Source organism: Candoia aspera, chromosome 3 (genome assembly GCF_035149785.1).
Source record: "Candoia aspera isolate rCanAsp1 chromosome 3, rCanAsp1.hap2, whole genome shotgun sequence".
In the NCBI taxonomy this organism is placed as follows: Eukaryota; Metazoa; Chordata; class Lepidosauria; order Squamata; family Boidae; genus Candoia; species Candoia aspera.
In genome coordinates, this window is record NC_086155.1 from 108,875,806 (window position 1) to 108,898,752 (window position 22,947).

At 38.0% G+C, this 22,947-nt stretch overlaps 3 protein-coding genes across 3 annotated transcripts in view; 1 reads left to right on the forward strand and 2 right to left on the reverse strand.

The window, feature by feature from the left end:
• FIRRM (FIGNL1 interacting regulator of recombination and mitosis) overlaps window positions 1-16,179 on the reverse strand; it is a 34,756-nt gene extending 18,577 nt beyond the window's left edge. The window contains exons 1-9 of the mRNA XM_063298559.1: window positions 15,975-16,179; window positions 11,965-12,004; window positions 10,722-10,810; window positions 8,231-8,335; window positions 7,257-7,397; window positions 6,202-6,364; window positions 5,910-5,994; window positions 4,200-4,338; window positions 3,547-3,627 (exon numbers count right to left, since the gene is read on the reverse strand). Of these exons, the coding sequence (XP_063154629.1) occupies window positions 3,547-3,627; window positions 4,200-4,338; window positions 5,910-5,994; window positions 6,202-6,364; window positions 7,257-7,397; window positions 8,231-8,335; window positions 10,722-10,810; window positions 11,965-12,004; window positions 15,975-16,163 (1,032 nt within the window). The 5' untranslated portion in view covers window positions 16,164-16,179. The remainder of the gene's footprint in view (window positions 1-3,546; window positions 3,628-4,199; window positions 4,339-5,909; window positions 5,995-6,201; window positions 6,365-7,256; window positions 7,398-8,230; window positions 8,336-10,721; window positions 10,811-11,964; window positions 12,005-15,974) is intronic.
• Window positions 16,180-16,219: 40 nt separating this feature from the next.
• On the forward strand, window positions 16,220-18,245 carry METTL18 (methyltransferase 18, RPL3 N3(tau)-histidine). Its single transcript, XM_063298557.1, has 2 exons — window positions 16,220-16,373; window positions 16,691-18,245. Exon 2 carries the CDS (start codon window positions 16,694-16,696, stop codon window positions 17,777-17,779), a length of 1,086 nt encoding a protein of 361 aa, XP_063154627.1. The 5' UTR covers window positions 16,220-16,373; window positions 16,691-16,693; the 3' UTR covers window positions 17,780-18,245.
• A 1,864-nt stretch (window positions 18,246-20,109) lies between these two features.
• LOC134493784 (14 kDa phosphohistidine phosphatase-like) lies at window positions 20,110-22,154 on the reverse strand. The gene is made up of 3 exons (XM_063298558.1): window positions 21,942-22,154; window positions 20,935-21,059; window positions 20,110-20,322 (listed from the first exon to the last, which is right to left on the reverse strand). The coding sequence occupies exons 1-3, from the start codon at window positions 22,084-22,086 to the stop codon at window positions 20,230-20,232; spliced, it is 363 nt and encodes a 120-aa protein (XP_063154628.1). The 5' UTR covers window positions 22,087-22,154; the 3' UTR covers window positions 20,110-20,229.
• Window positions 22,155-22,947: the final 793 nt, after the last annotated feature.

The window sequence follows — 22,947 nt, forward strand, 5'->3', positions numbered from 1 at the left end:
TTTATTTTTATTGTTTGTATTTTAAATTTGGTTAGCTGCCTTGAATACTTGAGTGAGCAAAAGACAGAATATAAATCAAATATTATCATGATTAATTATAAAGAATACATACACTGATTCAAAGCTATGAATTTAAAATTTTATTACCTTGTATAACCTTGAGGGTTACACACAGTTCTGGCAAGGCAGTGAACAGATTTGCACATTAAATTAAGCCAAAAATCCGATGAAGTTTGCTTTTCTATAACTGAGCAGCCTATTGGTACATACGGCCCAATCACTGTCATTGTGGTTTGGCAGCATCTCTGGTAAAGGACAGGACTGCATTCAATGTTGGGGCCAAATGATATGCAAGATCTCCTGGCAGTTATTTTAAAAACTAGAAATGGGGCTAACAATACATTTGCCAATACAGTTTAGCGTTACTTAGGTTGTAATGCAATTCAGACTATTTCCATCAAGAAGTAGATTTGCTGATTTAGAAGCACTACACAGAATAGGATCCTAAAGTTAGTATACTACCAATAGTAACAGCTGAACTGATCATGGAAGTTCCTTGTATAATTTGACATGCTAACTAGAAGTTCTGACTTATTCCTCTCCAAACAAATAAGAACTGGAAGACATGAAATGCTTTTGGTTTCCAGCTCTGGCTTGTTAAGTAGAGAACAAACTAGAATTACCAACTGGCACAAGAGACATTGTGATGTCAGATGCAAGTACAAAATAATGGCATTGCACTATGCCATCACAATGAACATTTTGTATCTTGCATCCCTTCCCCACAATACAAGTACAGAACATACTTTATGGTACTCATTTAGTTCCACTAAAAACAAAATAAATGTTTAAAATATACAAAGGGTTTTTTTTTAATCGTATGGCATAGCAGTTTGGTGTTCATGCTGCTTTTTTTCTTGCTGGGAAAGCCTTGTGAGGTCCAGCAGCCAGATGTGTAGACTATTTAGCCGTGACAAGTCATGTTGCCTGGGGTGCACCACGAGGAGGCTAGTCTACATTGCACCAAGTTGGGCTGAGAAAGTGACTGGCCCAAGGTCACCCAGCCGGCTTTCATGCCTAAGGAGAAACTAGAACTCACAGACTCCTGGTTTCTAGCCTGGAGCCTTAACTGCTAGACCAAACTGGCTCCCATATACAAAGTTAAATGAATAAATAAACCAGAAGTAGCTGTATGGTTGATGTGGTTAGATCACGGCAAATTTTACAAACAGTAAACCAGCATTTGGCTACATTCAAAGAAATCGAGTCATATCTGTCAGCTTAAAGCAGCTTAACATAAAAATAGATCTGAATGGCCTAAAAATTTACTTAAAATATGAGCTATAAAATGTAGTTGGGCATCTTTATAAAATGGACAGAACAGCAGAACATGTGCCATATTTTTAGTTGTCCCTCCACCACAAAGGGAAGACTCTTAACATATAAATGTTTTTTTCTTCCCATAAAAAAATATTTTAAAAAATATAAAGGTTTTTTTCTGGAAAAAAAACAACAACCTCCAATTGACAGATGCTGTGAGTTAGTAGATGACAGTGAGCAAACCATGCAAGGAGGTTCTGCAGTCTGTCAGTTGCTCCCATTGTGAGGAGGAGCCAAAGAGGAGCAATTAAGTCTTGGGCAATTGCTGTTTTAGTCTGATGTTCTAACATGACTAGAAGTTCATAACTTAGCAGAGGCATCCCAGGGGAGGAAGGAGGAGCAAGGGACACCAGACAGACAAAAGCAGCATTGTGGCACTCAGTTGCATCTCTTTTGTGCATGATTCATGACATTGCATGCATGTGCAAAAGAGATAGAGCTTGCAGCACAACACTGCTGTCATCATTCTGACAAAAGCAGCAGCATCCCGTGGATGCCACTATATCCTAGAAATAGGAATGTATTTGCCTGATACCAATAGACATTCATACCCAGTTCAGGGATGCGCTTAAGGGGGAAAAAAGACTGCCAATTACTTTAACAGTGGTGTCTTACTTAGATAATTGTTCCACCGTTTTACATCTGGCACAAAAATAACTGATATAGATATGTAGTATGTTCCTTAATTATTACAGAGGCTTTCAAACATATTAAATATAAAATATCTATCAAATTCTAAATTTCCCTTTCTGGAAGGTATATATTTCCAGAAGAAACTAGAAATATGTAACTGGATTTTATTACAATTAAAACACATTGGCTTAGAAAAAGAGCGCCCTAATATAATCTAAAGAAGCACAATCCTAAATTTAGACATCATTTGCACTACAAAACAAATAATACAAAACTACACACATATACGAAAGCAGTTCGGGCAATCATTTTTTACAAATAATATTTTTCCTCCTTGAACAATCAAATTACAAATTAACTTGAGATTTCTCTTGTTAAAACTGTTTTCAAATTGCTGAAATAGGAAGCTGTGCTTCCTGTTAGGTCTCAAAGTGAGAAGGAACAAAGTAAATATATGTGAAAGGCTTATTCATCTCTTCATTTAAGATACTACTGTATTACTATCATTCAGTGAATAGCTCCTAAGCACCTACATATATTTAAGTTATACATAAATTAAAAATAAAATAAATATACCATTACTTCAGAATGTAGAAGCATAGATGTTGGCTATAAACCCTGTGATCATTCATTGTGAAATATGCCCTGTTGCATATAATAAAACTTCAGAATAATGCACTCTATGAAAGCTGTAAGCTGGGCTCCGATTATAATTTTTTTAATGCATTGTTTAAATTTAGATTATACTCAAAAACAGTTTGGAGAAAAAACCTATTTTCCAGAAGAATAGAAATAAACTGTGTAATGTAATTAATCAGCTGTAAAAAGCAGAGCTCAAGATCACCTGGAAGGACTTTGCAGATAGTCTCTCCCGGATTCTACTGTTTGAAAAAACCTAGGTGACTTGGATCCACTAAGAAGCCCAGAAGATTTTACGATTTATCGGTTACTGGCTGGATATTATCTTCATGGTTCTTTTTATTTTCCCCAGACTTTTCTAGGGGATACAGAAACTTAGTTTCTAGCTTAGTTAGTTTGATAGATGGATAAATCTTAAATAGACTTTATATATTAAAAAATAAAAGGAAATCCCTTTAAATTTACAGTTAACGATCAAATTAGATATTTTGAAAAATCAACTAATTTTATTCATACTTCAAAACCAAACAAGTTGATGCAGATGTTACTAAAGTGTTGCATGTAAGCATTACAGTTCTTTATCAAAGATTAAGCTGGCTTTTCTTTGTATGTATGCTAAAAAAAAGCTATAGCCTTCTTAGGAGAAAAAATGTAATTACTGATTTAATCAAGCATAAATGTCAGATAATGTTCTGTTGAAACTATCAAATCTTCATTTCAAATGAAAGTTTTAGAGAAAAAGAATGGAAAGGATTTTTAGTAATGGACACATTAATAACTATTTGAAACTTAGCCATATTCATTTGTAGCTTTGGGTAACAACTGCATGATATCACCATTAGCAAGAATGCTAAATTAATATTAATAAAATTGAAGCCAGTTGCAAACACTTACCTTGGTGTAGTGCATTAGAGAATTGACAAAGAATCTACACAGTTTGATTGTTCTTTGGAATATCTTGTAATCAATAACCTCCTATACAAAAGAAAATAGAGTACCTCAAATGTACAGCATTAATAATGTTCTGGAAAAATTATCTAAGTTGAAGTTATCCCATTCCCACTCCCCTGGACAAGCCAATTCAGGGTACCAACTGAGGCAACATTTGGGTCTTCTAATCACTGATGTACATGCATAATGACAATTCAACATGATCAGAAGAAGGTGGAGGAGGAAGATCTGGTTATATTATAAAAGTTGTGGTACAGCTGCTAATGTGCCCTCTTTAGCCATGTGAATTTAATAATCTGATACATGTGGTTAAGAATTCTGAAAACAGAAAGGCTGATTTTTAACATGTTCTTTGCTTCCATTATGTCAAACATCTTATGGCCAGTCTGAAAAAATTATAATTTGTATGTCAGACTATGTCATGTTCAATTTAAGAAACCTACATCATTTTTTCCATGAAGCCCCTGCAAAGCCATTGCTTTACAGCACCACATTAAGGTTAGCAGCCACACTAGCTGGGACCTGATATCTTTCCTCCCAACACATCTGGGGAGCATCAGATTAAGGAAGGTTGTGCTATGTAATAATTTATTCACCTGCGTTCCAGACAGTTTCATTTGTTCAGCCAGCTGCAAGCAAGACTGGAAAGAAAACAAGATGTCCTCACATAGGCCACTAAAGATATCAGAATGTTTCAAACTGTCCTTTATTAAGGATTTGTGCTTGAGACTCTGCCTGGCAACGACAAAAATTCAACAGTTCTTAAATGATGATCAGATAGCAGAACAACTACTTTGGCATCATTCTCTCTAACAATGAACTCAAGGTATAAGTCCTAGGATTTGAAGGTCAAAATGTAATTTGGAGCAACTGTGAGAATGGCACATAGTATCTATTAGGGAGACCTTAAACCAGACACTCTTTCCTTCTAATCATGCCCAGCTGCAAAGGACAGCTACAAAAGCCTGGGAAAAGTAGCTTCACAGCCCTAGTAAGTACTGACACTGAAAACCAGGATGTGAAATCAGCACTTCTGCTCAAACCACAGATGCAGAAGAAAGGAGGCACTGGGACAAAGGAAGACACAGTGTCTGTCACTATTGATACAGACAACACTAGAGGAGCTGAAAAAAAGGATCTGACTTAGATTTTTTTTTCTTTTTGTACTTCTGGCCTACATTTGTGACCAAATGCCCTGAGTTCAGAGGTTCATGTTGAGTGATCCACCAAATGTTAAACGCTCCTGACTAGAAGAATGCAGCTGGCATTTTCTGACCTTTGGTCAAGACTGATCAAACTGTGGCATCCAGAAATGGGACCCACATTCTACAAATTTGGAGGGCTCCTATTGGTGTGATTTTCCCCCAAAGTCCATTGTAGCTGAAGCCTGTTCTCAGAGATGCCTGGAAGTCATGGAGTTACAGCAAGCTTGACAATGTGGACGTACCAAATAATCTTATTTGGGGATCATGAGTCAGAACAAGTCTTAACTAAACGTCAGGAACTTTTTGCCACAGTTTTACTGTTTTCAAAAAGCACCCTTATAGATTCTGAAGATTAATCAAGTGAGATCACCAGAGACAGAGAATGCTGAATACTTACCCAAGAAGAACAAGCCATGATTCCACCAGCAGTCAGAAGTGGTAGAAGCCCTGTCAGTAAATAATGCATACTACAAAATGGGCATAGTTCCTGTCCCAAATCCTAAGTTTTAGAGCATTCTGAATACACTGCTGAACAGGAACAGAAGCCATATATATGAACCAAAAGTTAAGAACCTTATGATTAGTCGGCCAGTCCTGAAAGTCAAATTTAGATTGCTAGGAAGGAAGGAGATTTAGAACAGAGAAAAGAAAGTATTTCTACACTCAAACTCATAACTTATCTTTGGAATTGATTACCACAGGATATGGTGATAGCTGCCAACTTGGATGGCTTTAAAAGGGTCTTAGATAAATTCATGAAGGCCTATCAAAGCCTTGAAGATGCAGTAGCCCTTCTGGCTGGGGAAAGCAAGCCTCCATATACCAGTGCAGTGGAACAATGGAGAGAGAAAGTTATGTCTGCATCTCCTGCTACTGAATACTCCCAAGGTTCCTGGTTTGCCAGTGCAAGATACAGAATGCTGAATGGAAATGGCCCTTTGCCTGATTATGCTGTTCTTATGTTCTTACCTACCATACTTATTTTCATCTTCCTCTCTATCATAGTAAGAAAGAGGTGCCTTTTTATTCTGGCTAAGTTGTAGTTTTCAATTCCAAACTTTAGATCACATAATTAATAACACTGACAGCTTAAAAATGTACCTGATTATAAACTTCCATGTGTTTGCATGAAGGGCATGATCTATGCGGGAAATAGCAGAGCAGATCTCCAGCATAGTGTGAATCACTATAGAAGAAATCAATATAAAAATTAAATGCAAGAAAAATTCAGTATTTAACACAATAGATGGTTGTTGAATATATAGTCAGTGAAAACTTTCTATCACTTTCATAAAATTATGTTTCTTTAAACATCAATGTTCATAAAAGGAAAGAAAATTTGGAGATTCAGTGCCTTGTACCAATAAAGTGAGATCTATTTAAAAATACACACCTGATGCCATAATTGTTATACTGTCTTCAGTAGCACAGGAATTTACAGATAAAATATCAAGCAGCATCATAAGCTGTTTTTGCAAACTATAGGCCCCCTTAAACAAAGACTGAAGTAAATCAGAAACCATGTGGAGACACTCAGCATATAAAGATTCACTGTTCTGTAGCAAAATAGAAAATCAAAGATAAAATGATTAAATTACTAGATCAGCAGCTGACATGGGTCCAAGGAACTTGGAAGTATCTGTTCAAATAATTAATAATCCAGATCATTTCATTTTTCATATTATCTGAAGCTGTTACTCAACAACATATGAGACAGTCCAGGAGAATTTTTGTAAGAAAAGCATCAATGCGCAGAACACTATTATTGAATTAAATTATACACCAACTCTCTCAGTACTGATTTCAAAGCACACAAGCAAATATTGGGAGTTATGTGTTATTTTATAGTAAAATCAAATATGTCCTTAGCAGTGTAAAAACACTTTGAATTGGAACTGCTTCGAGCTCAAAGCATATCTCATTCAAGATTAGAATACTTTTGGTGAGATCTGAAAAGCCTTCTTTGAGTTAAGAATGGGTTAAATTTAAAGTGGTTTACACACTTCTATACTCTTAATGTCCTTCTATTATATTTTGATTTATACTGCACTGACGTTTCATGATAAATTACACTTAAAATGTAACTAGGAGAATGAAGATGCTTGTCTGCAGTAATCTTAATTTCACTTTTGACAATAGAAGGAAAGGCATGTGTCAAAACACAATTGAAATCAATTATTATTTTATGTTTAAAATGCATTGTCACCTTTCAAAACCAAATTTTTACATACAGTATATATTTAGTTTTTTCTTTGTACTTTAGACTGGGTTATTTTATTTTTTACCATGTATAGTTACAACAATAAAATTGATTCTATCATATAATACATTCCCATTAATTTTGCAACTTCAGTTCTTAAAAACAAAGGTGGCTTTAGTATTAACTTGCTTCATCAGTTTGTCTGTCAGCTCATTTTAAAAACCTGCTGAGTACATAACTTCACTAACCTTGCAGTGTATAAATGTGTTCTTGATTACATGAAGAACAGAAGAGGGAAGACTGTAGACATGTTCTAAGGGTACCATCTCCTGTGTAGTACAAATGTGTTGAACACAACCCGTTAATACTTCCAACATATGTATCAGGGCCTGTAAGAAGAAATGCTATTAATAAAAGCATCAATAAATATTGCAAAAAGAAAATTGCAGCAGAAATCTGATGTATTAAAATTATCTGCTTTTAACTGTTGAATTTTGACTTCAAGGAAAAAAGATAACTAAATAAATGCTTTGGACACCAATGTTTTTAGTCAGTTTTAAAATGTATTTCTGTGAGTTTAGCCATACTACAAAGATTACCAAGCATCTTCCATGTCCTAAACAAAGGTCAAACTAGCTTTGTTTCTGCTGGTGAAAATACAATTTTTAAATTTGTGAATAAGTATGAAAAAAGTAATGTTTTTAAGTTCAGCAGCTGGCTCAACCTGCCTTAATAAGGCTGTCTTAACAATATAGCTGTCCCAGGCAGAAAAACATTCATCTGAAAAAATCCAGCTACCCAGAAAAAAAAAGTAGCAGTTGCAAATAATTGCTTTTTCTGGTATTACATGTCTAAATTATTAGCAATTATTTTAAAGCATACAGCATTAATAGTTCTCCTTGTATTTTCAACATGGATGAGAATAGGCAGAGGCAGGTCAAATAAATATTAACAGAAATCTGCAGAAAATGTTCAGCTCATTTCAGTTGTGCTAAACATTCAAATAACTCTCAACTGACTCTTACATAATTTTTTTTCATCCAAAAAATAATGGAGATAGACAGATGCCTTTTAAACAGCAACAGACATATTATATGCAACAGAAGAACAGCTGCTCACACATTTTCAGTGGATTTACTTTTTTGTAGTTGGCATAAATTTACCCCAAATATTAAAATTATGGAAAAACAAGATATAGAAACATTCTTTGAGCTAGTTTTACCTGCAGATGGTTTCTCAATGTCATGTTTAACTGTACATTCTTGTTGGTTAATCTTTTGGCTTCAGCAGATATTTCATATAACAAAAGGTCAAATAATTGCACCACCTTTTTGAACAAAACCAATCACAATTAAAACAGTATTAACTGAAATCAATAGATTAAATGCAAACAAAACAGCAATTTTTCATAGGATGGGATGACAATTACTACTCTGATAGCTTTAATAAATACAACAGAAATTCAAGGTGTGCAGTGGTTATTGGCCAGGACACTCAAACACAAAATTTTCATCTTAAAAGGCATCACACACTGGATTAACAAATGCTACACCCATCCTCTTTCAGTTCTTCCAGAGGTTCTCTGGAAAGAAACTAAGATCTAAAGAGCACAACTGGACCAGCTAGTACCAACCATGTGAAGAATCACCCTATATTTTCTCACACTTATACATGTACATACCTTTCACGAACATATAAAAACACACATATAAGCACAAACACACATGATACAAATAGTTTCCCCAAGATTAACCAGAGCTACGATGCTTCCCTCCCCAATATTAGACTTAAAAAAAAACTTAAAAAGCTATTATCAAGTCCATCTGCAATGTAAAGAGTGGTTTTTTTTAAGTAGTGGCATCTTTGTCAAGCAGTGACTCTCAAATGACACAAACAACCCTCCTAGCAATGCCTTTCACATCCACTGCTGGGATACACAAAAATATCCCCCCAAAAGTTCCTATTTTAAAACATCTTTCACTGGCACCCATAAAAGCTTTTGAAAAATCTACTGTAACATGGATGGGAAGAGAAGCATCACAAACTGAAGGTCCCTTGTCCTGGTTCTCATGTATTTTAAAATAGCATACAGTACTTGCCAGAAACATAAAATACTAAAATAACCTGCTGCTATATTCTTCTATGATCTGTCCAAATTATTGTATCATACAATTTACATAGTGTTCATTTGATTCAATATTCTTTATTTCTCAACACAAGTTTCCAAAAAGCAGTTTTTTAACTTTTGTTGCCACTCCATTCACATAAGACACTTTATTGGACAAATCAGCCTTCCCAGGAAACTGACAAACAATGCAAATTCCATCATACAGCAGCCAAAGAAAAGTATCAAGCTTACTGAATTTCAAGACAGAGAACTATATAAATGCACATGAACATACAGATCAGTAAATACTCAAATGAATCACGCATTGCAATTTTTTGTGTGTAATTAAACATCAGTCTTGTGTAATCTCGCCATTAATCTGACGATGCATTCAACTAGCTAAACATGAGAGGAAATGGCACTGCAATTTCAGATGGCATTTAGAGCTGGTATAATTCCACCCATTTTGACAACAGTTAAGCTCACATAACACACTAAGTTATAATGTGGTATGTTCTGGGCTTAATGCAATGTGTTAACCCATTGTGGTTTGTAAGATATTGTATACAGATTATCATTATGTATGAACCAAGGCAATGTTTCTCAACAAATCATGGTTAAAATAATATGTACAAACCCAACTATTTCATTCAAGTCAGAACATTAGATAACTCCTATATCTGGAAATAATTCCTGCTTTTTTCCCTCTTCTGAACATATGTATAAAATTCATTTCCTAACAAGCTTCTCTGCTCAGAAATTATTTTTATAAATAGAGAAGCTATTAACACAATGAAGTAACTGAGGAACTTCAATCAAAATAATTGCTTTCCAACAATTTTATTTCCTTTTTCTCAGGAAAAAAAAAAAGAAATAGTTATATAATCCAAAATCTGCTAATTTTCCTCACCCAAAAAAGCCTTTCACTGACAACAGAACTGGACAAAGAAGGGATGGGATCCACACATTTTTCTTAATTAAGCCTCTGAGAGTCAGAGGCTTAATTAAGAAAAATGTTTAGTAACTCAGTAACTTCTCTGGAGGGTGAGGCTGAAAGCATTTTTGCTTTAGGGTGGGCTGGGCTGAGGCAAGTTAGCTTACCTTATTTTGCACCTTTCAAGAACAAAACAAAAGCAGAAAATTATACACTATCTGAAGAGTGTTCTGCGGCTTTCAAGATGTGGTCTTGTCTGTTTCTTGGAATGCCAAGCACTAAAGCAAATACTGTATCCAAATCAACAAATAAAAATTATGTTCTCAGAAAATTGCATGCTTCTCAGAGAACAGCTTAATTCTGCATATTTCAACAGACTCAGTAGTCATTAGAGCCAGTTTGCTGTAGTGGTTAAGGGACCAGGCTAGGAACCAGTCCTGCCTTAAGTGTAAAGCCAGCTGAGTGACCTTGGGCCAGTCACTCTCTCTCAGCCCCAGGAAGCAGGCAATGGCAAACCACTTCTGAAAAACCTTGCCAAGAAAACTGCAGGGACTTGTTCAGGCAGTTGCCAGGAATCAAGACTGACTCGAAGGCGTGTACACACGTGCACACACAAACACACAGAGTAGTTATTAATTCACACTTTCCAACTCATAATATACAGTGTCATACCTTTGGCAATATTTTGGAGAAAAAGACTTCCTCCAATTCTGAAAGATTTATGTGAGGTAGAAATCTCTCTGTCAGAATCCTTAAGACATCTGGAAATGAATAAATTTAGGAAAATCGTAAATCCAAGGCTTATATCCCAGTGAGCAGTCTCAATGCAACATTTACAGCTTTTAACCACAAATATGGAAATATTAAACATAGTTTTAACTAAAAGAAAATAATTTATAGATGACTAAGCCAAAATAATATGATAAAAGACTGCAATTCTAAGCATGCTGATGCTGCAGAAAAGCAAGACCTTTTCAGAAAGCTAAGCGACTGTATTATAGAGCTGTTATTGTCCAAGAAAGAAATAATATACTTCATGTGTTATCAGAGTTCTAGACAACCAGTTTTTATAATGCTTAGAATTTGAAGTTATATTCTGAATTTGTCCTATCCCCATAAATATAACTAATACATTGCCAGAGAATACTTTTTTGCCTTCATTTTGAATTCCCATATGGCATTTTTACTCAAATTTTCTCCGAAAATGTTTTCCGATAAGACCTAACAAGCTATGACAAATGCATTTACAGTTCCTGTGATAATGGTTTACTGAAGGAAGCAAGAGATGATTGCTGGGATAAATAAGTTTTGTTGGTTCTAAGCTCCCATATTTAGATGTTCATTTGAGAAACTCTGAATTTCTATAATCAGGATGATTCCAGGAAAGGTCTCGTTGACATAAAAATAACAAGTGTCTGTAGAATCTGGTAGTTTCATCAGAATGGCAAAATGTGAGTTGTGATATCCCAGAACAAGGTCTCCTCCTTTTGTGCATGCAATGTTGCATTATACATAGAAGAGAAGTAGAGTTTGTAAAATGATATGATGATGCACATTTTGTCATTTTCCCGATTGATCTGAGTTCAAAACAAACTTGTTTTGTCCATATTCATAGTATTTAATAATTGCAAATAAAGAAGGATTTAAGTATACTTTAAAAGTCTGTACAAGAGCAAATTTGGTGTAGTCATCAGGCTAGAAACAGGGAGACAGTGAATTCCAGTCACGCCTTAGGCACAAAGCCAACTGGGTTACTTTGGGCCAATCACTTTCTCTCAGCCGTGGGAAGGAGGCAATGGCAAACCACTTCTAAAAAACCTTGCCAAGAAAATTGCAGGGATTTGTCCAGGCAGTCTCCAAGAATTGGATACGATTGAATGGTTTAAAAAAAAAAGTCTGTACAGCAACTACTTACAAATATGCTGAGTCCCACTGTCAGTTGCCTGATATAAAGAGTACAAGTATTAAGGAAAATAACATACATCTCAAAATAAAGCTGAGCTTTATTAACATCTGAGCACCCGAATTTAATTCACAGTACGGATCAAAGGTTCTGCTTCCAACTAAACTACAGTATAAACATACAATTTATACACCAATTGAGATTATTACTTCCAAATAAAAATGTTGTGCTGCTTGAAGAGCATGGGATTCCTATCTCAACACAAAGAACTGAAATTCCAGGATCCTCCAGGCCTAGAGAGAAGGAATAAATTGTAATTTAGGCTCAGACAGAATTTGTTATTGCAACCAGCTGAAAAACTGAACTACATCTTTTCTTGGTAGTTTAAGCTGTGTTAAATGTATCTCCTTCAGCAAAGGATCGTTACCTTGTTGTGGTGCTGGAGCTTGAGCACCTCAATGATGCCATGAGCTAAACCGTGAAGGGCCACCCAAGACGGGAAGGTCATGACAGAGAGGTCAGACTAAATGTGATCCCTGGGGAAGGTAGTGGCAACCCACCCCAGTATTCTTGCCGTGAAAACTAAATGGATCAGTATAACCAGAGATATGTCAGTATACCATCGGAAGATGAGACCCCCAGGTCGGAAGATGGGGAGGAACAGAGGATGAGTTCAACTAGCCCCAGACATGATGACACAGCTAGCTCAAAGCCGAAAGGACAGCTAGCAGCCTACGGTGCTGGTGCTGAATGGCGCATCCGACGTTCTAAGGATCAACACACCATTGGAACCTGGAATGTAAGATCTATGAGCCAGGGCAAATTGGATGTGGTTATTGGTGAGATGTCAAGATTAAAGATAGACATTTTGGGCGTCAGTGAACTGAAATGGACTGGAATGGGCCACTTCACATCAAATGACCACCAGATCTACTACGGTGGACAAGAGGACCACAGAAGAAATGAAGTAGCCTTCATAATTAATAGTAAAGTGGCTAAAGCAGTGCTTGGATACAATCCAAAAAACAACAGAATTATATCAATTCGAATTCAGGGCAAGCCATCTAACATCACAGTGATCCAAATATATGCCCCAACCACAAATGCCGAAGAAGCTGAAATAGAGCAGTTCTATGAGGATCTGCAGCACCTACTGGACCACACGCCTAAAAGAGATGTTATTTTCATCACAGGACACTGGAATGCTAAGGTGGGCAGTCAAATGACACCTGGAATTACAGGTAAGCATGGCCTGGGAGAACAAAACGAAGCAGGACATAGGCTGATAGAATTTTGCCAAGACAACTCACTCTGCATAACAAACACTCTCTTCCAACAACCTAAGAGACGGCTTTATACATGGACTTCACCAGATGGACAACACCGAAATCAGATTGACTACATCCTTTGCAGCCAAAGGTGGCGGTCATCTATACAGTCGGTAAAAACAAGACCTGGAGCTGACTGTAGTTCAGATCACGAATTTCTTCTTGCACAATTTAGGATCAGACTAAAGAGATTAGGGAAGACGCACAGATCAGCTAGATATGAGCTCGCTAATATTTCTAAGGAATATGCAGTGGAGGTGAAGAACAGATTTAAGGGATTGGACTTAGTAGACAGGGTTCCGGAAGAACTCTGGACACAAGTTCGCAACATTCTTCAGGAGGCAGCAACAAAATACATCCCAAAGAAAGAGAAAACCAAGAAGGCAAAATGGCTGTCTGCTGAGACACTAGAAGTAGCCCAAGAAAGAAGGAAAGCAAAAGGCAACAGTGATAGGGGGAGATATGCCTAATTAAATGCAAAATTCCAGAGGTTAGCCAGAGGAGATAAGGAATTATTTTTGAACAGGCAATGCGTGGAAGTGGAAGAAGACAATAGAATAGGAAGGACAAGAGACCTCTTCCAGAAAATTAGAAACATCGGAGGTAAATTCCAGGCAAAAATGGGTATGATCAAAAACAAAGATGGCAAGGACCTAACAGAAGAAGAGATCAAGAAAAGGTGGCAAGAATATACAGAAGACCTGTATAGGAAGGATAACAATATCGGGGATAGCTTTGACGGTGTGGTCAGTGAGCTAGAGCCAGACATCCTGAAGAGTGAGGTTGAATGGGCCTTAAGAAGCATTGCTAATCACAAGGCAGCAGAAGACGACGGCATTCCAGCTGAACTGTTCAAAATCTTGCGAGATGATGCTGTCAAGGTAATGCACGCTATATGCCAGCAAATTTGGAAAACACAAGAATGGCCATCAGATTGGAAAAAATCAACGTATATCCCCATACCAAAAAAGGGGAACACTAAAGAATGTTCAAACTATCGAACAGTGGCACTCATTTCACATGCCAGTAAGGTAATGCTCAAGATCCTGCAAGGTAGACTTCAGCAGTTCATGGAGCGAGAATTGCCAGATGTACAAGCTGGGTTTAGAAAAGGCAGAGGAACTAGAGACCAAATTGTCAATATCCGCTGGATAATGGAAAAAGCCAGGGAGTTTCAGAAAAACATCTATTTCTGTTTTATTGACTATTCTAAAGCCTTTGACTGTGTGGACCATAACAAATTGTGGCAAGTTCTTAGTGGTATGGGGATACCAAGTCATCTTGTATGCCTCCTGAAGAATCTGTATAACAACCAAGTAGCAACAGTAAGAACAGACCATGGAACAACGGACTGGTTTAAGATTGGGAAAAGAGTATGGCAGGGCTGTATACTCTCACCCTACCTATTCAACTTGTATGCAGAACATATCATGCGACATGCTGGGCTTGAGGAATCCAAGGCTGGAGTTAAAATCGCTGGAAGAAACATTAACAATCTCAGATATGCAGATGATACCACTTTGATGGCTGAAAGCGAAGAGGAACTGAGGAGCCTTATGATGAAGGTGAAAGAAGAAAGTGCAGAAGCTGGCCTGCAGCTAAACCTCAAAAAAACCAAGATTATGGCAACCAGCTTGATTGATCACTGGCAAATAGAGGGAGAAAATGTAGAAGCAGTGAAAGACTTTGTATTCCTAGGTGCAAAGATTACTGCAGATGCTGACTGCAGTCAGGAAATCAGAAGGCGCTTAATCCTTGGGAGAAGAGCAATGACAAATCTCGATAAAACAGTTAAGAGCAGAGACATCACACTGACAACAAAGGTCCGCATAGTTAAAGCAATGGTATTCCCAGTAGTAACATATGGCTGCGAGAGCTGGACCATAAGGAAGGCTGAGAGAAGGAAGATAGATGCCTTGGAACTGTGGTGTTGGAGGAAAATTCTGAGAGTGCCTTGGACTGCCAGAAGATCAAACCAGTCCATCCTCCAGGAAATAAAGCCAGACTGCTCACTTGAGGGAATGATACTAAAGGCAAAACTGAAATACTTTGGCCACATAATGGGAAGACAGGACACCCTGGAGAAGATGCTGATGCTAGGGAGAGTGGAAGGCAAAAGGAAGAGGGGCCGACCAAGGGCAAGATGGATGGATGATATTCTAGAGGTGACGGACTCGTCCCTGGGGGAGCTGGGGGTGTTGATGACCGACAGGAAGCTCTGGCGTGGGCTGGTCCATGAAGTCACGAAGAGTCGGAAGCTGCTAAACGAATAAACAACACTGCTTTCCCATGTTTAATTTTACGTTGCTAATTGTAAGCCGCTCAGTCTTTGGAAAGAGAACTAGACAGATAAACTCAAGAAATACAGATAAATATTTAACGTTCACGATGGTGTGTCTGAGAAACTGCTGACAGTGGGGCTTTACCTACTTTTTCAAGGGTCCGTTTTCATCTCTCATGCTTATAGCCCTTCCTTTCTTCCCATCCCCTAAGCTCGCTGTGAGCAAGTGACTGGCTTGCGGGGAACATCCTGACTGACAGAAAGCATCGAGCAGTCCACTGACCGTCACAAACACCGGCAGAGGATACCATTACAACAAATTACGGAAGGGAAGGGGGGCACTTCTCCTTTTCCCATCCCCAATTGCTCCCACCCCCGGCCCCCACCCCGGCCATTGCAAAGGAGAAGGATATGAGGAGGCGAGGCAGGGCGGCGGAGAGCTGGCGACGGCACGCCTCTGGATCCCAATCCTCCACTTCCGACAACAGTGAGAGCTCCTCGGGTTCTGCCTGAGCCATGCCGCCTCGGTCCGTATCTGCCGCCAGAAGCGAGGTCCTCCTCCTCCGCCCAGCGCGATTCCCGTCAGACACCGCGGCAATCATAGAGCGAACTCGAGGGCGCGCTGGCCCTGCGACAGAGCAGCTCTGGAAAGGCTTTTGGGAAGCGAGACGCGTCCGGACAGCGCGAGCTTCTCTAATTCTGCGGCCGGCGACGCTCCGAAAAATCGGTCGGCTGCCCTGCCGTGGGCTAAAGGTTTCCTCCTTCCGAGCGAGGTTTAGTCTTCCGGGTCTGCCAAAGCCACCATTCACGAGGTTGGCGGGAAAGGATCCTGGCTTGGGTGGGAATTAGGCTGCTCCTAGAAGGGGCGGGGTGCATGATGAAGGTATTAGGTGGCACGGGGAAACCGTGTGCCAGAGAAGTTCTAGATTTGGTCATTTTGTGTTTTTATTTATATACACCCACACAGTATACATTTGGGAGAATATTAGAAATAGTGGAAAACATAGCTGCATAATGTCACTTTAAAGCAGGATCTGTACATTTCTTTTGAGCACAGCCATAATCAGTATGTGTTTGCTTATTAATACTTCAGACATAAACTTATTTTTTTTTCTGTTTATTTCTCAAGAAAATGGAATTTCAGTTCAACTTTTCTGTAGACAAAATAGCGGAAAACAGAACAGATTTTGCTGAGAATGAAAAGCTACAGCAGGAAATAGTCCTACTGAATAATCAAGGAGACATTTCAGAAGACAGCAGTGAGATTACCTCAGAAGAAAATAAAATAAATCAGGAGTATTTATCAGGAACCACTGCTAAAATATCAGACCACAACACTTCGAATGCAAGACCAGACACAAGTTTGTTGACGAAAAAATCCTGTCCCAAATCTGCCAAGGTACATAACATTCCTAAAGATGTCAGTAAAGTCCTTGAAAGCAAAATTCTTGGAACTTTACCAGGCATTCACTATGCGAATATTTCTGTGGTGGAGACTGCACTCCCAGGTAACTCTGTTGGAGAAAACATATTGTCTAAGAGTATTTCTTCTCAGTCTGACCTAATTACAGGTGTCTATGAAGGAGGTCTAAAGATCTGGGAATGCACTTTTGATCTCATGGATTATTTGTCAGAAACTGACATTCAGTTTGCACAAAAGTACGTTCTGGACCTTGGCTGCGGAGCTGGACTGTTAGGAATAGTTGCTCTAAAAGGAAATGCCAAAGAAGTTCACTTTCAAGATTATAACAGTGCAGTAATTGAAGAAATCACCATGCCTAACATACTGGCTAATTGTTCTCTTCAAGATGATAATGGTGAACGAGATAGCCAACAACTAGATAGTCAATCTAGGAAAAAAGACTTCACCCAAGATTTTCTGTCTAAATGCAAGCTTTTTTCTGGGGAATGGTCAGAATTTAGTAAACTTATTTTAAATAATAAGCCCTTTGCAAAATATGATCTCATACTTACCTCAGAAACTATTTATAATCCTAATTACTATGAGGCTTTCCATGATGCACTTTCAAGTTTATTGGCAATAAATGGCACCATATTTTTAGCTAGCAAAGCACATTATTTTGGGTGTGGAGGAGGGATCCACATTTTTACAAGTTTTATAGAGAAGAAAAATGTATTTAAATCTCAGACAGTTAAAGTTATTGATAAGGGGCTCAAGCGTTTCATTATTGAACTGACATTTAAGAATTCCTGTTAACATGCTGTCAGGTTCAACACTTCATTAAATATTTATTTTCTGTTACTCAGAATTATTCTAATAAATGGCTAGCACATTTTACTACTACCAAAGCTCTTTTCACTTGCCTTTATTTCTCCTTGTTTCCCCTTTTCTTTGAATTATTTAGAATTATTTGTGCAGGATATGTACATCAGCATATTTTCTAGCTTAATTTTGTCTAGCAGCCTCTCCCATGAATTTCTAAGACTGCATTCTTTTATGGACCTATTTGATTCAACAACTGTTATTTCCTCATCTAATTCATTTAAGACATACGACTTGTGCAGTATTTTTCTAAAACATCAATCACAGTTCATAGTTATCCCAATATTTCTTACTGGCATAAAGATCCATCTAGTCTAAGAACTTGAGGCAGCTGCTTTAAAAGAGCAACATAGGAACATTGTTTATTCTTTACTTAAAAATCAACAAGTTTCCACTTAAATTTGTTGTACATACTGTCTCTGAGAATAACATGTTTATGGTGAAATGTGCGCTTGATATTTTCCAGCTAACTTAGACATCTTAGAATGACAAACTACTCAAACCAGCCCTTGTAGTTAATTATTCAGAAAATTTGGTTCAATAAACCATGGCTCAATAAACCATGGGTAAATTGTATGTATCAGATAAATGGTATTTAGCTTCAATCTACTTTGTTTTCTTTATGTCCCCATGGCATATGTAGCTTCCCTCTATGTGCTATCCTCTCTTTCCCTGGACAGTTTTTCTGGCCTCCCTTGGTATCACGTTTGTTTTTTTTATTGATTCTTGGAAACTATATGGGTAAGTCCATGCAATTTGATTGGCCACATTTTCAGAAGTGCTTTGCCATTGCCTTCATCCTAGGGCTGAGAGAATGACTGACTCAATTGCCTATTGTGCCTAAGGAAGGATTGGAACTCAGATCTCCCCACTCCTAGTCTAGAGCCTTAAACATGAGACCAAATTGGCTCTCTTGCTTGTAATTTTTCTCTTTACTCCTAGAAACCAGCAACCATATTTCCATTCTCACATTTTCTTTTCAGGGCATTTCTCTGCCATTTTTTTTTAATTCCATCTCTGATATTTTTCTTTGGTCTTCAATTATTCTGTCTTTTGCTTTTCCTATTACCCCAAATTCATAAGCAATATTATGCATACCTTTCACTTTTCTAGCAATTCACAGCAGTAAACCCAAGTAGGTTATACATACTAGAAGCTGGTAGAATGTTACCATAAATTCCAGTTCTTTAGTTCAGATATCACACAAAGAATCACAGTAAAAATTGTACTTAAGCAGTTTAATCCAAGGTCCTGATTCAAATAGTGAAGTAGATCTAATCATGCCATGGCTTGGTTTGGCATGTCATATCATGCAACTAGGAAATAAAATGTGATAAATGTCTCAAGTTTTATGAAATCTTAATTGTACTACTTGGTTACACTGTGGTTATGTTTGCATGACACATTGAACTGCAAGTTATACAATGACTTTTCAGTCTAGCATGTATTGTGAACCCAATCCATGTGGTTATCTTATGGTTCTCTGTCATACCAATCCAGAAAACTGGATTGAGTAAATTGTGATTAAGTAAATATAAATATGTCATCAAAGCAGAACCTATATCTTAATATTTTAACATGTTGTAAATTGCTCTGGGATTGACTGACAAAGGGAAGTATCTCAGTTAATTGCCCATAGTAGAATTTACAACCCAGTATCTGCAGTTGCCAGCATGTCAATGCCTCTCACACTACCCCCTTCTAAATTAAAATACTAACAAATTAAAGTTGCTATATTATATACGATTTTGGCATTCCTGAATAAGCTCTGTGAAATTGCATTTTAGGGAGGGAGTACCTGAAAAAGCTGTAAATTTATCCATTCATTCATTCAATTTGTCCCCGCCCATCTCCTCCCACTGGAGGACTCTGGGCAGTTAGATCCCTGATTTGGAGCCTGGAAGTGCAAAGGCTGGGCATGATATTATCCAAGATAGTTTCCATGAATTTTAATATTGAAATTGGATGAATTATCAAAGATCTTGTGTTCATTCTGGCTTTGAATTGGCAGTTTATCAACAAAAATGGAAATATTCACCAATGTTCAGGAAGTCATCAGAGTCAAGCTTGACTTAAGGGAAACTTATTAAAAATGCTTAAATAGGGCTTACATCAATGCAGGGTCCAAAATTATTGTGATGTTATTTGGGGTGAAGTATGGATTACAAGTACAAATGTCTGTCAACAAGATGTGAAGTGCAGGTTATGATAAACTACCCAAGTTTGAAAACGCATCATACTTACTTGAAGCATGAACCCACATATTCATATCCTGACTTTTTATTCATCATAGGCTAAATGCACTGATTGTACTTCCTCATGGGAGCTTAGAATTAAGTGTACACTATCTTTAAAAGATACAAATTTATATTAGGTTATACAACTTATTTCTTGTCATCTGACCAACTAATTTCATAATCCTTATATGTTCTCTTCAGTATTTCAACAGTCACAGAATGATCAGCTTTACCATATCCCTGTAAGAAGAAAAAGATTTCCAGTGTCATGGAATCAGAATTGGAAAAGACATTGGAGATATTTTAGTCAAATCCACTACAGCTATTGAGCATTATTATTTCCAAATAGACTTACTCTTAGTAACACCTGCTCAAAGCAGACAACGTATGATTAACAACTGCATTTAATTTCTTAAATAAAGCTGAAGAACAACCAATAGTATCAAGCAGGTATATTATGTAAATGTTTGTGTTCTCGACTCTGATGTACCAGAATTAGACTAATTTCTAAACAAGGAATGGCCCTTGTGCACCCCCATTATGGCCCCAAAGTCCTCTCTAGAACAGAAAGTAATAAAAATAGATTCTGGGTTCATTATGCCTACTATTCTGGATACTATGTAATTTAGATTTCGTTCTTGCTTGAAGTTTTTTGTTGCAGGTTTGCAATTGCACACATAACTGGAAATGTGAGAACGCAACAATAAAAGTTTAATGTGAAAGAAGCCTCATCCCCAAATCTGAAACTGTTCCTTCTTGCTAATTAATAAAAATACTTTTATAAACACTATCCTGATCTTAATATGCAAATTAAATTGTCATATTTGGGCAGCAAACGTAAGCAACACTTACTGTAGAAAGACCAAATACACGGATTTTCTTGTCTTTGCTGTTATGTTCAATTTTTCCTCCTCCAAGACACCTGCATACAAAACCTAGCTTTTCCATTTCAGGATTTACTTTTTCAAATATGTGATCTGCAATTTAAAAAAAATACAAACTAAGCAGAATATTAAGAGTATACTATTAAAAACAAACCACAAGGTTCTGTGAAATGTAAACATTGTAGGAACTGTATAAAAACTACAGCATTCATATTATTCAAACAATTTTGAACACTTTTGCCTGTGTGTGTTTATGTCTAGAAAGATTCAGGAATTATTATAAACCAATATAGACTCTTCTCATCTTGTAGATATCAAAATGGTGAAGAAATGCCAAAACAAAAAGCAGACTTGACTATGACAACAGTTTATTTTTTGGCTTTCTCTGTCCACAGACAAGCCACTTAAATTCTTAATTATTCTTTGGTAAAACGAAAATAGCTATCTACTTAAAAGGGTTTTGTGGGAGAACATAGCATGGTATTGAGTCCAAAGCATCATCATCATGTAGATTTATTATAATCTAAACAAAAGAGAGAAAACAATGGGCTTCCCTCATCCAGATTCCAAATGCAAAACTTCAGCAGGGCACAGCTGAAACAATCCCCCTCTTGTTTTATTTCAACATGCTGGATTCACATAGTATGCATACCCAAGATTCAACTTCTGTAGGGGTCTGATTCATCCATCATTAATTCATAATGGAGGGTTCACAAACCACACTTAAGACGGAAGCAAACAGGACATTCTGGCTGAACTAAAGTTGGGTGTCACACAGTGAAATCCAACCCAGGTTTAACATACTGAACGAAGTTGCTCATAGACCACTCATTCGTCATGTACGTTTTCAAATTATTCTCTCTAGTGCCATCCCTACTTCCTAATTTCACCCTGAACGGTGGACTTCACACATTTTTTTTCCCTGTTAAGCCACTGTCTGGGTCCGGGTTCGGCCCAGCTGGCAGCTCCACTTACTGTGGAACTCGGCGGCCGCAGTGCCCCTCACGATGTCGCGGTGCTCATCGGCGCCCAGCTGCACCCGCACCAGGATGTATTTGAACGTGCCATCGGGGTCCAGCTCCACCTCGGGCACCAAGCTCAGCTGCCCGCCTGCCGCCATTACGCAGCCTCGCGGACGGGACCAGGGGGCGCGGCGCACTGCAGAAAGAGAAAGCGTCTATTTTCGGCGTCGGGTCGAGCCTCTCCTCTGCGGGAAGAAGCCCTCGATCGCCAGCCGCAAGCGCTCATTGGTTGCTCCTATTTGTGGGCGAGCCGCGAATGGCCTCAAAGCCGCGGGAAAGGAGGGAATGGAGCTCACGGAGCATTTCCAAGAGGGGAAAAAATGGCACTGAGCCTTTTTGCTGGAATCAGCCACGCACAACACAAAACCCGCCACACCTAAAAACTGTACGAAGCCCACAATTTCGCGTAGGAAAGCGGATGTTCTTCCAACTCGACCACTAGAATAAAAGGTGCTTAATATGGGATCCTAACCGTATCTATATTAAACTATGTCTGGACCAAGATGTTTGGCTGCGCTTAAGGAGCAGGAAAAGAGGGGCTTGTTCGCCCAACATACCATTAATTAATCCATGGTACACTGAACAGCGTGTGGTTCACGGACTGAAGTAGGGCTACGGCACCGCAGCGTTAAAAATCTAGGCGACCATTAGATGATCGCCATCTAGTCGTTTGGATTTTTGCAGCCCAGGTCATTAGCTTTGGATTAACCGAGTTAACTAGTAAACACATTAAACACTGGCTGCATTGAGATACATTGTAGGAGAACATGTTAGTCTTCCGTAGCCCCAAATGAGAAAGTTTGGTAGTACCCCGTAAGACTAACAAATTTTGTTAGAAGGCAGAAGCTGCAGGTCACTTGACCAGCTGCACGGAGGGGCTTGATTGAAGCAGGATTTAAATTTATACGGATGAGACAATGGGGAAAAAAGAAGGGGACAGAATGGTTATGCAGGTTATC

Excerpts from the sequence above, each read along its gene's own strand:
- LOC134493784 (XM_063298558.1), bottom strand. The coding sequence starts at position 22,086 with ATGGCGGCAGGCGGGCAGCTGAGCTTGGTGCCCGAGGTGGAGCTGGAC. Across the intron at positions 21,060-21,941 it reads TGCGGCCGCCGAGTTCCACA|ATCACATATTTGAAAAAGTA; the intron begins GTAAGTGGAGCT and ends TTTAAATTGCAG. Across the intron at positions 20,323-20,934 it reads GTGTATTTGGTCTTTCTACA|GGATATGGTAAAGCTGATCA; the intron begins GTAAGTGTTGCT and ends TTCTTCTTACAG.
- METTL18 (XM_063298557.1), top strand. The coding sequence starts at position 16,694 with ATGGAATTTCAGTTCAACTTTTCTGTAGACAAAATAGCGGAAAACAGA.